This window comes from Micropterus salmoides, unplaced genomic scaffold (genome assembly GCF_014851395.1).
Source record: "Micropterus salmoides isolate LMB-PRFRI ecotype aquatic unplaced genomic scaffold, ASM1485139v1 Ms_hic_scaffold_6, whole genome shotgun sequence".
Lineage (NCBI taxonomy): Eukaryota > Metazoa > Chordata > Actinopteri > Centrarchiformes > Centrarchidae > Micropterus > Micropterus salmoides.
The window spans coordinates 21,791,561-21,806,425 of NW_024044348.1; the positions used below are offsets into that span (position 1 = coordinate 21,791,561).

A 14,865-nucleotide genomic window follows, 5' to 3' on the forward strand; every position below is an offset into this window, starting at 1 on the left:
GACTCTGGGCTCCCAGCAGGCCTCGGTCGATCAGCTGGAGCTGGAACTGGAGGCAGAGGAGAAAGGTGTCAAGAAGGGCCAGAGGTGAGCAGACCACAGACTCAAGCCATAATTAATGATGCTCTGATTTCGTATTTGGTGGTTAAAAATAAAAACTCTGTGTTTGGCAGCTGTGAAGACAAATTGCTGTAGTTTGCTTCTGCGGTCAGCCGTTCCCATCGGGAGAGTTCAGTGTGCTCCTGGCTGGGCAGCAGCTAATAACTAGTGTTGTCTCAGGTGGAAATAAGTGCCTTATAAATTATAATACAGCAATATGGTCAGAGTTATAGAACTTGATCCCCTGATTTGTCTTTGTTGATGAGGCTGCCTGAAAATGTTGAAGTTTTACAGTCCTGTGGGAGTGATCAAGTCATTAATAAGCTCCTGGAGGACAACCGTAAACAATGTGGTTGTTCGCAAAAAAGTTGATACTTTTTAAGGGTAGCTGGGGAGCACATATGGTAGTGGTGGTGATATGTTGCCCTTTGGTGTGTATTTTGAAGGGAATTTATTCCTGAATAATCTCACTTCTGTGGATTCTCTTTAAAAAATTGTTTGCATACAAAAATCTGGTCAAGCAATAGCATGTTAGCCTACACACAGAACTGTCCTTTACAGTTGACAAGACATGAACCGATGTAGCTTACTTGTCATGAAATTGTGGATAAAATTTTCTTTTTCACTGAAGATTTGTTTAGGAATTTGTACCACTGAAGTACAATATCAACATTATTATCTCACGTTGTCACCTTGATCTGTCAAGGGGCCCTGTGTCAAAGGCTGTTACCACTGAAATACCATAGTTTATATTGTATTGTACACACATATTGTAAAAATGTGTTTAACTGCAACTAATGATTATTTTCATTATATCTATTCATTAATTATTTTGATTAATTGATCATTATATTTTATTATTATCATGGCCCTGAGATGGACTGGCGAACTGTCCAGGATGTACTCCGCCTTTCGCCCAATGTCAGCTGGGATTGGTTCCAGCTCCCCCGCGACCCTGTACGCAGGATAAGCGGTTGACGATGGATGGATGTATTATCTTTTGTCTATAAAATGTCAAACAATGGTCAAAGGTTCATACATAATTCAGTTAACTATAATATACTGTAGAAAAGCAGAAAATCCTCACATTTGAGAGGCTTTTGCATTTTTGCCTAAAAAATGACAACCAAGTCATTTCTATGTAAAAATAGAATTGTTTCAGCTCTAATGAAATTACTCCAAAGTAATTGACTCACTGAACACCTGGGGCCAAATAGTATTTTTGCAGCACAGGAGTAGGCTACTGGTTGGTTTCTGGGTCTCGGTATGGTGTGTGCACCGTGCTGTGTGCACTGTATAGGTTGGGGTGGTCAGTAGGGGTCCAAAAGCAATTGTTTGCCCTGGTACTCTCTAACAGTTTAATACAGCCATGCACTGGCCATTTCTGGTCTGTTCGACCTTGTGTTTTCGCCATAAGGATCTCAGCAATCGAGTCCCTGCAACTTTTCGTTTCACCTCACTAGCAGGACTCCTGGGTCATTAAAGTCTGGTCTTACATGCTTGAAATCCAGGAGGCACACTAACCTGTCGCAAGGGAAGCCTTCTTATTGATTGCATTAGTCATAGGAACCATCTGGAAACCTGTTTTCACAGACTTTTTATTGATGTCTGTATGGTCTTGGTCTGTCTATTTGCAGTAATCACCTGTATTGTTTTACTGACTTGTGAAACCCTTTGCTCACACTGAAAAGGCCCTACACAAATTTAATTGACCTTCTGTGACTTTGTCCAGGGTCTACCAGTTCAGCAAGAGACATGCAATGGAGGAGTGCCGGCAGCAGGTTGCTCTGTCTCAGGGTATGAGAGCCAAGCTGGAGGTTCAGAGGCTTCTTCTGAAGGAGAAACTGGACCAGCTGGGCTCTAAAGAACCTTTCTCTGCTCTGAGCTTTGACCAAGACACCACCTCACTTTCATCTAACACAAGCAATGTATGTTCTCTCTGCCGAGTCTTTGTTTTAGCTACTAATATAATTATATGATATTACGTAATTATATAAGTAATGTCAGTTAGCCAGGTTTAATAAAGAAAACAAGCCATGCTGACAAATTTGTGTTTGTATGAAGAAGAAAGAGGTCATACTGGGTATAAACCCACAGAACCAGTACTCCTTTCTATACTTACCTAACCAGACAGAATTACTTACTAAATCTGATTACAAACTTTTTGTAACAGAGGTGGGACAAAGTCATTGTTTTGGATATTAAGTCTCAAGTCAAGACCAAGTCCTAAACTTAATGTTCTGTTAGTGACAAAAAGCTAATGTCAGACACCTCTGCTTGTTAATCATCTTTTACAGGCAACATTTAGGATAAATATGATCACACTGGCGACGCAGTACTTAACACCAGCTCGTAGCCAACCCCAGCAGCTATTCCTGTAGCAAATCCAACCTGTTCGATTAATAGGTTAGGGGGTGGCTGTGGTTCAGGTGGTAGTGCAGGTTGTCTAGTCATCGGATGGTTGCTGGTTTGATTACAGGCTGCCCTCAGTCTAGTCAAAGTGTCCTTGCATGGCAGCCTCTGCCATCAGTGCATGAATGGGTGGCAAGTGTTGCTATGACACCCATGTGTTCTAATAAACACATGGTTACATAATAAGAACCCAGCTTTTTTTTTACCGCCAAACAACTCTATCTAACTGGACCAATAATTAAATATAGTGTTTTTGAAGCATTTTTACCAGATGCGAAAGCTGTGTGTGTGTCTGACACAGTACTTTGAGTACTTTGCCAGGTGTAGATGTCTGTCTGTCTGTCTGTGGACAGATTTTGTAAACACGATGGCATCACAACTGTGCAAGATGCCATTACGGAACTTTACAAGTGTGTAGTTGAGATCAAAATGAAGGCTGAGTTCGAAGGGGTGTGGTCTGAGCTAGGAGCTGGAATTGGGGTGTAGGAAATAGGAAAGGGGCCATCGGTCCCCCACTTTACGCCCCTGGCCTACATTCGCTTGTTGTTGGACAATCAATATTTCTGTTCTTGCCAAACAACCGATCATTTATCTATTGCCAATAACGACACATTCTACATTCATGACTAACCATGTTGCAACAAACCAGGGAATATTTCAGCAAAACACATATACTGTATGTGTCAAAGTCAACATAGTTTAAAAGTTGATCATGCAAGGACGGTTAGGCATATTAAATTGGTTTGCCAAACTCACTTCTCTCATGTCGTGTTCTATTGCACCATAAACCAATTTGCTGTTGCTGTTGATGTGATACCATCACAAGATGGTCTCTAGTTTGCTTTTATTTTGATAGTAACAGTAGAGAGTTGAAAGAAATGAGGGAAGAGAGGACACTCGCTGGTTTTGCCAGTTGTTATACATATTTACTGACCAACATGATGTGCTCTTGATCTTCTTTTCAGGACCAGAGCCAAAGCTCACCCAAACTCCTCATGGATGGGATTCTAAATAATCTGAGTGGCCTGTTTAAACCAAAATGTGAGGTAGGTTAAACACTGAAACACAACCAAGCCACAGTAATACCACACAAAACAATGTATGTCATCACATTGTACGCACTTAACAATGCCTATTTCTGAGTATGTTGTTAAAGGATATTGTAAAAGGCACTTTTAACATTTTCGGTTGAAGGACACTTCCCCTTCTCATTTCTCCACCTCCCTGCCCTTAACTTCAACTAGAGTGCTTGTTTTTGTACACTCATATCTGTTACCACGCAACAAACAATTCATCATGTTTTGGAGAACGAGCCAGAGTTTCAAAGTAGTAGTTTCTGCACGGCTGAGCTCCCTCAGGCACATGCTCTTTCTTTGGGGTCATGTGCTCCTGAAGGCACAACTGGACTAAATGAGGTCAGTGTTGTCGGTCAAGTTACTCCTTTTGGAATTCTGACCTAAAACGAAGTTTACTTCTCAGTCAGCCAGTTTACATTTCATTGTTTTATCATTGCTGACAGGCGATAGCGCACACAGAGCCATGACCCAGCTGTCCTGCCCACAAAGATCATCTTGAGCAAATAATATTTTGCTGTCTATAATGCGCCTGAATTATTCACTGCATTTCTTCATGTGTGAACTACTTCTCGCTTTCCAACTCCGAACTCTCTGGTACCCTGGAGGCATGGAAGTTGGTGCAGTTAGATTTTATATTTTTTTATTTAGAAGTATTACAGACTCTCCTTTGAAGTATCACCATATAATCTCTGCAGAATCACCCTAAAATGTATCTGCATTTACTTATTGTTTCATTATTCATGTTAGCTTTAATGCTTCTGCTTTTCTTCTGCTTCTGTCTCCAGACTCTAACGGCCCTCGCCCTGGTGCAGGAGGTGGATCGTCCTCTGGGGCAGCAGGACTGGTACCACGGAGCTATTCCCAGACTGGAAGTCCAGCAGCTGCTGAAGAATGACGGAGACTTCTTGGTGAGGAAGAGTCAGGAGAAGCACGGTTATGTGCTCTCTGTGCAATGGGATGGATCCTGCAAGCATTTCCTCATTCAGAACACTGATGTAAGTAAATCTGCTCAGTAGAACAAAACACTTTTCTAGAAAGTACATTTTACATTATAGGCCTCATGTGTTTCTGTGTGGATTTTAAATCATATGTTTTTGAATATATGAATGATAAAGACCACTGCATGTAAATTACATTATGTGGCTGGTTTCTACCTGGTGTTAAATTGCAACTTAAACTGAATTTAAGATGTTTAGAATGAATGCAAAAAGGTACAGGACAAGTTATTTTAACAATCTAACAATTTAAAAAGCTATTTTGTTGTGTTTTTTTCATTATGCTGTGAAGTTTTTCTCATTCGTGTGTGTTTGCACGACTTCACTTCTGTATATTATTTCCCATGTGTGTCAGTAGAATCTGTACCGTCTGGATGGAGAAAGCTTCCACAGTGTCCCGCAGCTGATCCATCATCTGCTATCCTCACGACAACACATCACCAGGAAGTCTGATATAATGTTGAAGAAACCTATACTGAAGGTACTGTTGTAACAAACACACACACACACACACACACACACACACTCTTTTTTCTGTATGTGAACTTTGTAGATTCTGCTTTCTAACATGTTAGTCCATAGCTCTATGGCTCAAAGCTTCAACACAAATTTTTAACATATTGTTATGAAAATGCTTCCGTTATTTTCAGAGATGAACACCTAAGCTGATTTAAACTTGTTCTCTAATGATCTTTCCTTTAAATCCTCTTGTCTTTTCTTTTATCTCCTCCTTGCTACTATCACAGTTTAAAACAGCACTATTACATGTATATTATCTTTCAATTTAACCCTATTAGGACAAGTGGGTCCTGGAACATGATGATGTTATCTTGGGACCCTTCATTGGACGGGTGGGTGAACTTAACATCTGTTGACAGAAACGTAGAATGGACCCTTCATGAAGCCACGCCCCTTAGTTACTGTTGCTAAGACAGACAAACTGTTGGACCTGTTGGACTTTAAACATGGGGTTGCCACTGCCTATTTCACTCCCTGGATAAATATTGTCTAATTTTTGGAAAAAGTGATCTCAGTTTTGCAGTTGCATTGTGCATTTGAAGGTTTTATTGAGGCTGTCAAACTGACCTGGAAAAAAATAAAATAAAGATAAAGCCTTAGTTACCGATCACAGTGTAAAAGTGAACCATTACGTCACTATTGAGAAAGAGAACAAGATAGTTAGGATCAACACTTTTCCTGTACAGCTAGGTACAGGAGTACAGTAGTAGTAACAGTAGTAGGGTCATATATACATTCAGTGGTAATGTTAGCTAGCGTTAGCTAACTAACATTACATTAGGAACAATCCATAGCCTACATTTTTCTGGATTTGTGGACTTCTCGTTTCAACCTCTCTGGGTAGTGATTGTAATTATTACAAGTGTCCCAGGAACAGCCTGTGACCATATCTTGGAAAAATACAGCAAAAAAAGGCCAGGAAACAAATCCTTTTGTAATAGTCAATATAGAGGCTTACCTTACTTCAGAAAAAATATGAACAGTAGTCAATGACGAGAGACAACTAATTTTTGATCCCGTCTGAATTGTGCTCTGTATGATGATGATTAATTTAATATTTCAAAGTCAAGAAAGTCACAGTTTGATGTAAAACTGTTTAGGTATAAGACTTTGAAAATACATAATTACAAAGACCACAAGCCCAAAATTCGCGTATGTGACGTCTTAACTTTTTCTCTTAATGACTGAAGCTAACGTTGCTGAAGCTAACATCAAAATACTTACAGGACAGGATGATGTGATAAAAGGACCGCGAGTCGTTGGATTAAACACATCAGGTGACTCTTCTGCGTGGAACATAGCCAAGTTATCTAATTAGCAGCAAGCAAGCAATAAACATAAGCTAGCATTACCGCGCTAACATGTTGGTGATGTATATTGTGCGAGACGAAAGATGTAGTTCATTAAATGGTTTCTTGATGGACAAAATTATCTTTTAAATTGACAAACATCATATGGGCACAGTTCAAACATGATCAAAAAATAAGTTGTTTCTCGCCATTGACTACCGTACATATTGTTTCCGAAATAAGGTCCCATGGGGCGGAAGCGAGTGACTTAGGCTCTCTGTGGAGCTCAGCCATGAAAGAGTTGGGTTGAACCTCAGTTAGACCGAGTTCTAAATGAGTCCTGTGATTGGCTAGCTGCGTATTCGGGGCGTGGCTTAGCGTAGGGTCAATTGTGCACATATGGTAAGAGTTCATCAAGGAAATTGTTAACTTTGGATTATACACTCACCTAAAGGATTATTAGGAACACCATACTAATGCTGTGTTTGACCCCCTTTCCCCTTCAGAACTGCCTTAATTCTACGTGGCATTCATTCAACAAGGTGCTGAAAGCATTCTTTAGAAACGTTGGCCCATATTGATAGGATAGCATCTTGCAGTTGATGGAGATTTGTGGGATGCACATCCAGGGCACGAAGCTCCCGTTCCACCACATCCCAAAGATGCTCTATTGGGTTGAGATCTGGTGACTGTGGGGGCCATTTTAGTACAGTGAACTCATTGTCATGTTCAAGAAACCAATTTGAAATGATTCGAGCTTTGTGACACGGTGCATTATCCTGCTGGAAGTAGCCATCAGAGGATGGGTACATGGTGGCCATAAAGGGATGCCCAATTGGCACTAAGGGGCCTAAAGTGTGCCAAGTAAACATCCCCCACACCATTACACCACCACCACCAGCCTGCACAGTGGTAACAAGGCACGATGGATCCATGTTCTCATTCTGTTTACGCCAAATTCTAGTCAGTTTCGCCAAAAAACTAGTAACTGAGCAGATTGTGAAATACTCAGACCGGCCCGTCTGGCACCAACAACCATGCCACGCTCAAAATTGCTTAAATCACCTTTCTTTCCCATTCTGACATTCAGTTTGGAGTTCAGGAGATTGTCTTGACCAGGACCACACCCCTAAATGCATTGAAGCAACTGCCATGTGATTGGTTGATTAGATAATTGCATTAATGAGAAATTGAACAGGTGTTCCTAATAATCCTTTAGGTGAGTGTATGTACCCTGCTGAGATAGAAAAGAGAGTTGATCTGATCATTATGGTGTCCGCAGGGTAACTTTGGAGAAGTGTACAGTGGTCGTTTACGCTCTGATAACACTTGTGTAGCGGTAAAATCTTGTAAAGAAAACCTGGCCCCAGAGCACAAGAGTAAGTTCCTGATGGAAGCCAGGTTAGTATACGCAAACACAAGCACGCTGCAACACATACGCACACACATGTATTATGCATTTACACACACACACACACACACACACACACACACACACACACACACACACACACACACACACACACCTATCTGTGATTCTCCTGTACTGTCCAGGATCTTGAAGCAGTACGATCATCCTAACATTGTGAAACTGATAGGAGTGTGCACTCAGAAACAGCCAATATACATTGTCATGGAACTCATTAAAGGTAAATATGATCCTGTTGAACTTTATATCTCAGTTTGTTTACCTACCAGCTGCAAGCTTTATTGTACCATTGTTACCACTTTGTTCCTCCATCATCACTCAATATGTGTGTGTGTGTGTGTGTGTGTGTGTGTGTGTGTGTGTGTCTATACATTTAAAAAGGTGGTGATTTTCTCTCCTTCTTGCGGCGTGAGAGTCACAGTCTGAATCCTAAGATGCTGGTCAAAATGACAGAAAATGTAGCATCTGGCATGGAGTACCTGGAGAGCAAGAAGTGTATCCACAGGTTGGTCAATCAATCAATCAATATTTTGGGGGCTGCACGATTATTCTAATAGCAATCAGAGAGACATCGTCTGCAGCTGGCCCATTTTACGTTAGCTGTATCAGAGACATCCTATAAGGACTTTTATTGGCACCTTTTGTTGTTCAACATGCTCAACATTCACAGAGCCGGCGTGCTTGTCAGTCACTTTTCGTCAACTGACCAATCACAGATTGTATGGAGTTTGACATGCAACAGCAAATCTTTAAATGTTGAACAATATGATTATTGACAAGTTAGGATTCAGCATTCACAAATTAGAGACCGATGTAGAGCCTTTCGCTTGCACAAAGATTTAATGAATAAAAACAAACCACAGAAGTGAAACAGCTGTAACTGGTTTTAATATTCAACAAGTGGTAAAATAGTATACTATTAAATGAAATTCTAATGAATGTAGTATTTAATATATTATTGTTATACTAACAGTAAACTATTAACTAAACATTATACTCTTTATTTAGTACACTCATGTACAGTTCCTCCTCCAGGTTGTGGATAGAGACTCTGCATTAGAAAGATGTTCATTGAGCCTGTGCCAGTGTGCCAATATTTGTTGCTTCTAGCCGCCTCCTCCGTAGAGCAACACGCTCCCCTTCCTCGCAATCCCAATATTATCCACAATAATCGCAATATGACTTTTTCTTCAAATCGTGCAGCCCTAATATTTGTGTAGCCCCCTTTCCTTTACAGGGACAATAGGTCTAATCATTAAATCAGGAACAGGTAAAATTGTGTTTGGTTATTAGCAAATATCAAAGAAATTTGGAAATATTAATAAAGTTATAAATATTACATTTTAAAATTAATAAATAAATACAATGGCACTATCCTGGAATCAGGGACCAATAACGACCAAACGTAAACACAGCTTCAAAGAGTGGTTTGCCAACCTATAAATGCCAGTACTCTATAACACTATACATTAAGGTGGACAGTGAAGGGTGAATCCCAGCACTGACCATCACAACCAGCTGTCATTACAGTCCATCCATCCATCCATCTTCAACCACTTACCTGAGGTCAGGTTGCGGGGGGCAGCAGCTCCAGCAGGGGACCCTAAACCTCCCTTTCCCGAGCCCCATTAACCAGCGCTGACTGGGGGATTCCGAGGCGTTCCCAGGCCAGTGTGGAGATATAATCTGTCCACCAGGTCCTGGGTCTTCCCTGAGGCCTCTTCCCAGCTGGACGTGCCCAGAACATCTCCCTAGGGAGGCACCCAGCGGGCATTCTTACTAGATGCCCGAATCACCTCAACAGGCTCCTTATGATGCAAAGGAGCAGCGGCTCTGCTCAGAGTTCCTCACAGATGACTTGGCTTCTCACCCCATCTCTAAGGGAGATGCCAGCCTCCCTCCAGAGAAAACCCATTTCATCCGCTTGTACCCGTTATCTAGTTCTTTTGGTCATGACCCAGCCTTCATGACCATAGGTGAGAATAGGAACGAAAATTGACCGCTAAATCGTTTCGTCACAACGGTGCGGTAAAGCGAATGCAATACTGCCCCAACTGCTCTGATTCTCCGGGCCAATCTAACACGCCATTGTCCCTCACTCGCGAACAAGACAACAGATACTTGAACTCCCTCCCTTGGGGTAAGGACTTATTCCCTACCTGGCACCAGTCCATCTGTTTCCTGCTGAGAACCAGTAATCTTACTCATTACCATTGACGTGTATCATCATCTTTAACCCATGGCCCTCTGACCTCTGTTGTCCGTGAAAAAGCAAAAATACAGACCAAATTAGTATGTTTTCTAACTTTCAATTCAAATTTATTTGTTAGGATTTTCGAGGGGGTCCTAAAATACATCACAACCCATCACAAAAGAACAGTGACAAAAAAAGAAAAGTACAATTATACATTTGTCAATGTACAGCCAGACAACAGATAAACACACACAGAACCACCAATACAGAGCAACAACAACAACAGAGAAAAACAACAACAAATAACAAAACAAAAAAACAATAATAATTACAGAAATATAAAGAACTTTACATCCACTAGATGGTCAAACTGGCCAATAATACATATGAAACTGTATGTACGTGGATCACAAAATAAAAATACAATTAATTTTAGTATAGGATATATACAATGTGTCAGCATCATTCTTTACATGAGCAGTCATTCTCAAAGTAAGCAGACAGGGTATGCCTAAACATCCCAAATGAAGCAATGTATCTAATATCAGAAGGTAAGTTATTCCAATCCAATGGGGCTTTAATCATAAAAGCTCTTTTGCCAACTGATTTCTTAGCTTGAGGGACAGAAAAATAAAGCTGAGCAGAGTGCCTCAATTGATAATTTGAAATAACAGGAACAAGATACTGTTGTAAATAAGATGGGTAATTGAAATGAATACACTTGAATATACGTTGAAGCCAGTGAATTTGTCTTCTTATGTTTAGAGATGGCCATTTAAGAGCATCATACATTGTACAGTGATGCATGAGAAAGGGACATCCAAGGACAAATCTGTCTGTTATATGCTGTTTTAAGATGGCAAAGGTCTTGATAAAGAGTTTTGATAAACAACATCACAATAGTCAAAAATCAGAAGTGTAAGTTGAGAGGCAAGTTTCTTACGCACACTATGCGTAAAGCAGTTTCGAGATAGATGTAGAACATTAATTCCATAGTTGACTTTACGTAAGACATGATCAATATGTGGTTTGAAAGAGAACTCAGAATCAAGCCATACACCAAGATATTAAAATTTTTCAACTTTAAGCAGAGGAGTACAGTCAGAAAAAGTTATTATACAAGAATCAGGTTTGGATTTGAGTTTCTGTCTGGTACCAAAAATCATAAGATATGATTTTGTTTTGTTGAGCAATAGTTTATTATGAAAAAGCCAATCTTGTAAGATTTTGAAATCATACTGAAGACATGCTTGGATTTGTGGAAGATCAGGTTTTGATGTGTATATAAGACAGTGTCATCGGCATAAAGTTGAGCACAACAGTTATTGAAAATTTATGGTAAGTTATTAACATAGATAGAAAAAAGAAGTGGTCCTAAATTGAGCCCTGGGGCACACCTCTTTGTTGAATCAACAAATTAGATTTATTCTCATGTAGGATGACATTGTTTTCTATTGTGGAGATATGAACTAAACCACAGGACTGCATTTTCACAAAGGCCAATAGCATGGAGTTTATCTAAAAGTAAATAGCGATCAACAAAGTCAAAAGCTTTAGTCAAGTCAATAAATATTGCACCTGCAGGTTAACCATTATCTGCAGCAGAGAACACATTGGTGAATTTAAGAAGGGCAGTAGATGTAGAGTGTTTAGACCTAAAGCCAGATTGAAATGGTGATAAGATATTGTTGGTACTAAGATAATGTGAGAGTTGATTATAAATTAATTTTTCAAGCACTTCTAATAACAACATATAATAGATATGGGTCTATAATTATTAAGATCTAATACATCTCCTCCTTTATGTATTGGAGTGATGCGTGCACATTTCCAGATGGCTGCTAGATGGCATGCAGACAGAGAGAGATTGACTAAATCAGTAAGTGGATAGAAGTATATGGGACGCTAGTTTGATTAACTTATTTTTTAAACCTTCCAGCACCACTGTTGAATTTTCCTAAAAGAAAAAGAACTGTGACTGGGCAAAGTATTTTTTAAAAAGCCAGTACTCGGATCAGATTTGGGTAGTAAGGTAGAACAAACAGAGGAGAAATGGTGATTGAATGCTTGAGCGATAGATAGGGACTCATGAAGTATTTCACTTTATCAGAGGATTTATCTAACCAGTTTTTATTGAAAACCACAAGCAAGATAATTTCATTTTTACAGGAGATGGAGTTGATAGTGGATATCAGGCTTTGACAAATAGACTGCATTTAGAAGAAATTATGACGGCTTAATAATTTCAAACTAATTTGCAGAAGACGGCAGAAGGGCAAAAACTTCCTGTTCTTTCAGCCAGGGCTATATGAGAAACGTGATTGTCGATTGCACTGCCATGTTTCTACAGTAGCCCAGGACGGACAAACACAAAACTTTATTTAGAGGGGGCCTTTTGTGTTTTTTGCAAGGTTTGCCCCCACAATAGGTTCTCCTTCACACTTGGAAGAGAAGGGTGAGGAAGGTGTTATTCAGTTGGACAAGTTTCCCTTCGCCTCTTCTTCCTCTTCAGTGTTAGAAAAGTGATGGTTCCAGAGTCCTATGAGTTGCACATGGACCTCAAAGCCATTACAGTTCAATACTAAACATAATCTACTTCCCCAATATTCACATCATCCAATTGCTAAGCATACTGCATCTTCCCCCCAGCACTTCCCATGTGTTGATGTAGCAATCAAACAGTCGATAAAAAATGATAACTGATATGGATTGTGTCCTTGAAGAGGAAGCTAAAATGTGATTCACTGGCTGCCCTACAATTTTTTTTCACTTTAGATAGCCCTACATTACATTCATTTGGAACACTTCTGTGTTTTTCTGTCCAAAGCAACTTACAACAAGTGTTTTCAAACTCAAGACCACGAGAGTAAAATGTGAGAAATAAAATGGAACTCTCCCAAATAAACATATAAAAGTGTGTGCAGAGAGCCACAGAGCAGGCTGTTTGTTAATTTATTAGAAATTAGACATTTTAATGTGGCTCAGAAGGCAGAGTGGGTCGTCCACTGATAACAGGATTGTGGGTTTTATCCCCACCGCCTCCTGTGTCAAATGTTGAAGTGTCCTTTGGCAAGACACTGTCCCCCAAATTGCTCCCAGTGGTTAGACAGCACCCTGCGTGGTAGCTCACTGCCATTAGTGTTTGAATGACAGAGGAAAAACCTTGTAAAGCGCTTTGGATAAAATGTGGTGGAAGATGTGCTGGCTGTATGACTCCGGATCTTCATTGTTGATTGTGTGCATATCAAGATTATCGGTTCATTAATTGCTAGTTCTCTTTATTATAATATTAGTAATAATAATAATATGTTTGCAACTTTCATACATAATATTTGGCTCAAAGTGCTTCACATAAAAATCTATAAAAAGTATTTAAACATTTAAGGATGCTGAAATGGGTGGTACAAACCAAGAGGAAAACTAACTCACAACCCCGGCTGTAGCTACACAGAAACTTGCTTTCAAAGCATTTATTAAAAGAAAAATTTTAAAACACTGCGATCTGAAAAAACAAGAATATGCAAAACTGAACTGCTGTTTTTTGTGTAAAAATACTGTAAATGATGCGAACTGAAAAGGAAACGTATGCATGGTTTTTGAAGTGTATTTGGGGATCTGTTGTTGCGTGGGAGCAACTGCGGTGCTTTCAGTGACTCATCACAAACGGCCTCACATGCAGCACCACAGACATGACAAGAACGCCTTTACTCTCACTCTTTATAGTCCTGTCTGTTCTCTTTCTGTTTGGCCTTTTTTTTATAGAGAGCATGATGCTTCTGTCTTTTGAAGCCTCTGAGTAAATTCCTCTTACATCCTTCTCCCTCTGTCTTGTTGCCCTTTTTAAAAGGGACCTGGCAGCAAGAAACTGTTTGGTTACAGAACACAACTTAGTGAAGATCAGTGACTTTGGGATGTCCCGTCAGCAAGACGACGGTGTCTACTCTACGGAGGGTGGCCTCAGACAGATCCCTGTCAAATGGACAGCTCCTGAAGCCCTTAACTATGGTATGCCACAAATGCCTTTGCCCTGCAGTCACAACCAGACCAGACACACTTGTTTTTCTCTGCCAGTAGTCAATTAAAAACTGACATGTGTCCGTGCCTTTGCCAATGCTGCCCCCTGCTGGTGTTTTCAGGTCGCTATACCACAGAGAGTGATGTCTGGAGCTTTGGTGTCTTACTGTGGGAGACCTTCTCCATGGGAATGACGCCCTACACGAGCATGACCAACCAGCAGACACGAGAAGAGGTGGACAAAGGTAAATACTCATATCAGGCATTCAGGAGCACTTGTGTTGAGATGCCACTGATTATGATTATGACAGTGCTTGCATCAGAAAATGTGTAGAATGTGCTAAGATGATCTCAATCCCTGTTTAGAAGGTCTGTGATGTGTTTCAGGATACCGTATGTCTGCCCCACATGGCTGCCCCGTGGAAATATCCAGGATTATGAGCAACTGCTGGCAGTATGAGCCCAGAAACCGACCGTCTTTCAAGAAACTTCGGGCTGAGCTCAGTGCCATATACAACAAAATTATATAATAACAAACCTGTTAATTCGATATTTACTGTACACTGTTTTTTACTGTCTGTCTGTAACTTTGAATCTTGACATGTAATTGAAAATAAAATGAAAAATTATTTTAAAAAATATTGGCCTCCTTTTGTCGTGAAATTAAGTTTCGTAGACATGTAAATTATCAGTCGACCAGTTGATGGCAGCATTCATGTTCCTTACCTTCCTGTTCTGTTTGTCTGTTGTTCATTCCTTGTCCTCCTAAGAACTCCTAAGGTTGTATTCAACACCTATCTCCTTGAGACAGAACAAACATGTTGTACTGTAAAAGCAACAT

General features: G+C 40.1%; 1 protein-coding gene across 1 annotated transcript in view; it reads left to right on the forward strand.

The window, feature by feature from the left end:
• Positions 1-14,631, forward strand: part of fes (FES proto-oncogene, tyrosine kinase) — a 20,660-nt gene extending 6,029 nt beyond the window's left edge. Inside the window, exons 7-18 of the mRNA XM_038701701.1 lie at positions 1-84; positions 1,829-2,024; positions 3,474-3,554; positions 4,370-4,579; positions 4,938-5,060; positions 5,377-5,430; positions 7,670-7,788; positions 7,942-8,036; positions 8,198-8,321; positions 13,858-14,015; positions 14,147-14,269; positions 14,412-14,631. The exon at positions 1-84 is cut by the window's left edge and continues 39 nt beyond it. Coding sequence (XP_038557629.1) covers positions 1-84; positions 1,829-2,024; positions 3,474-3,554; positions 4,370-4,579; positions 4,938-5,060; positions 5,377-5,430; positions 7,670-7,788; positions 7,942-8,036; positions 8,198-8,321; positions 13,858-14,015; positions 14,147-14,269; positions 14,412-14,554 — 1,510 coding nt within the window. The 3' untranslated portion in view covers positions 14,555-14,631. The remainder of the gene's footprint in view (positions 85-1,828; positions 2,025-3,473; positions 3,555-4,369; positions 4,580-4,937; positions 5,061-5,376; positions 5,431-7,669; positions 7,789-7,941; positions 8,037-8,197; positions 8,322-13,857; positions 14,016-14,146; positions 14,270-14,411) is intronic.
• Positions 14,632-14,865: the final 234 nt, after the last annotated feature.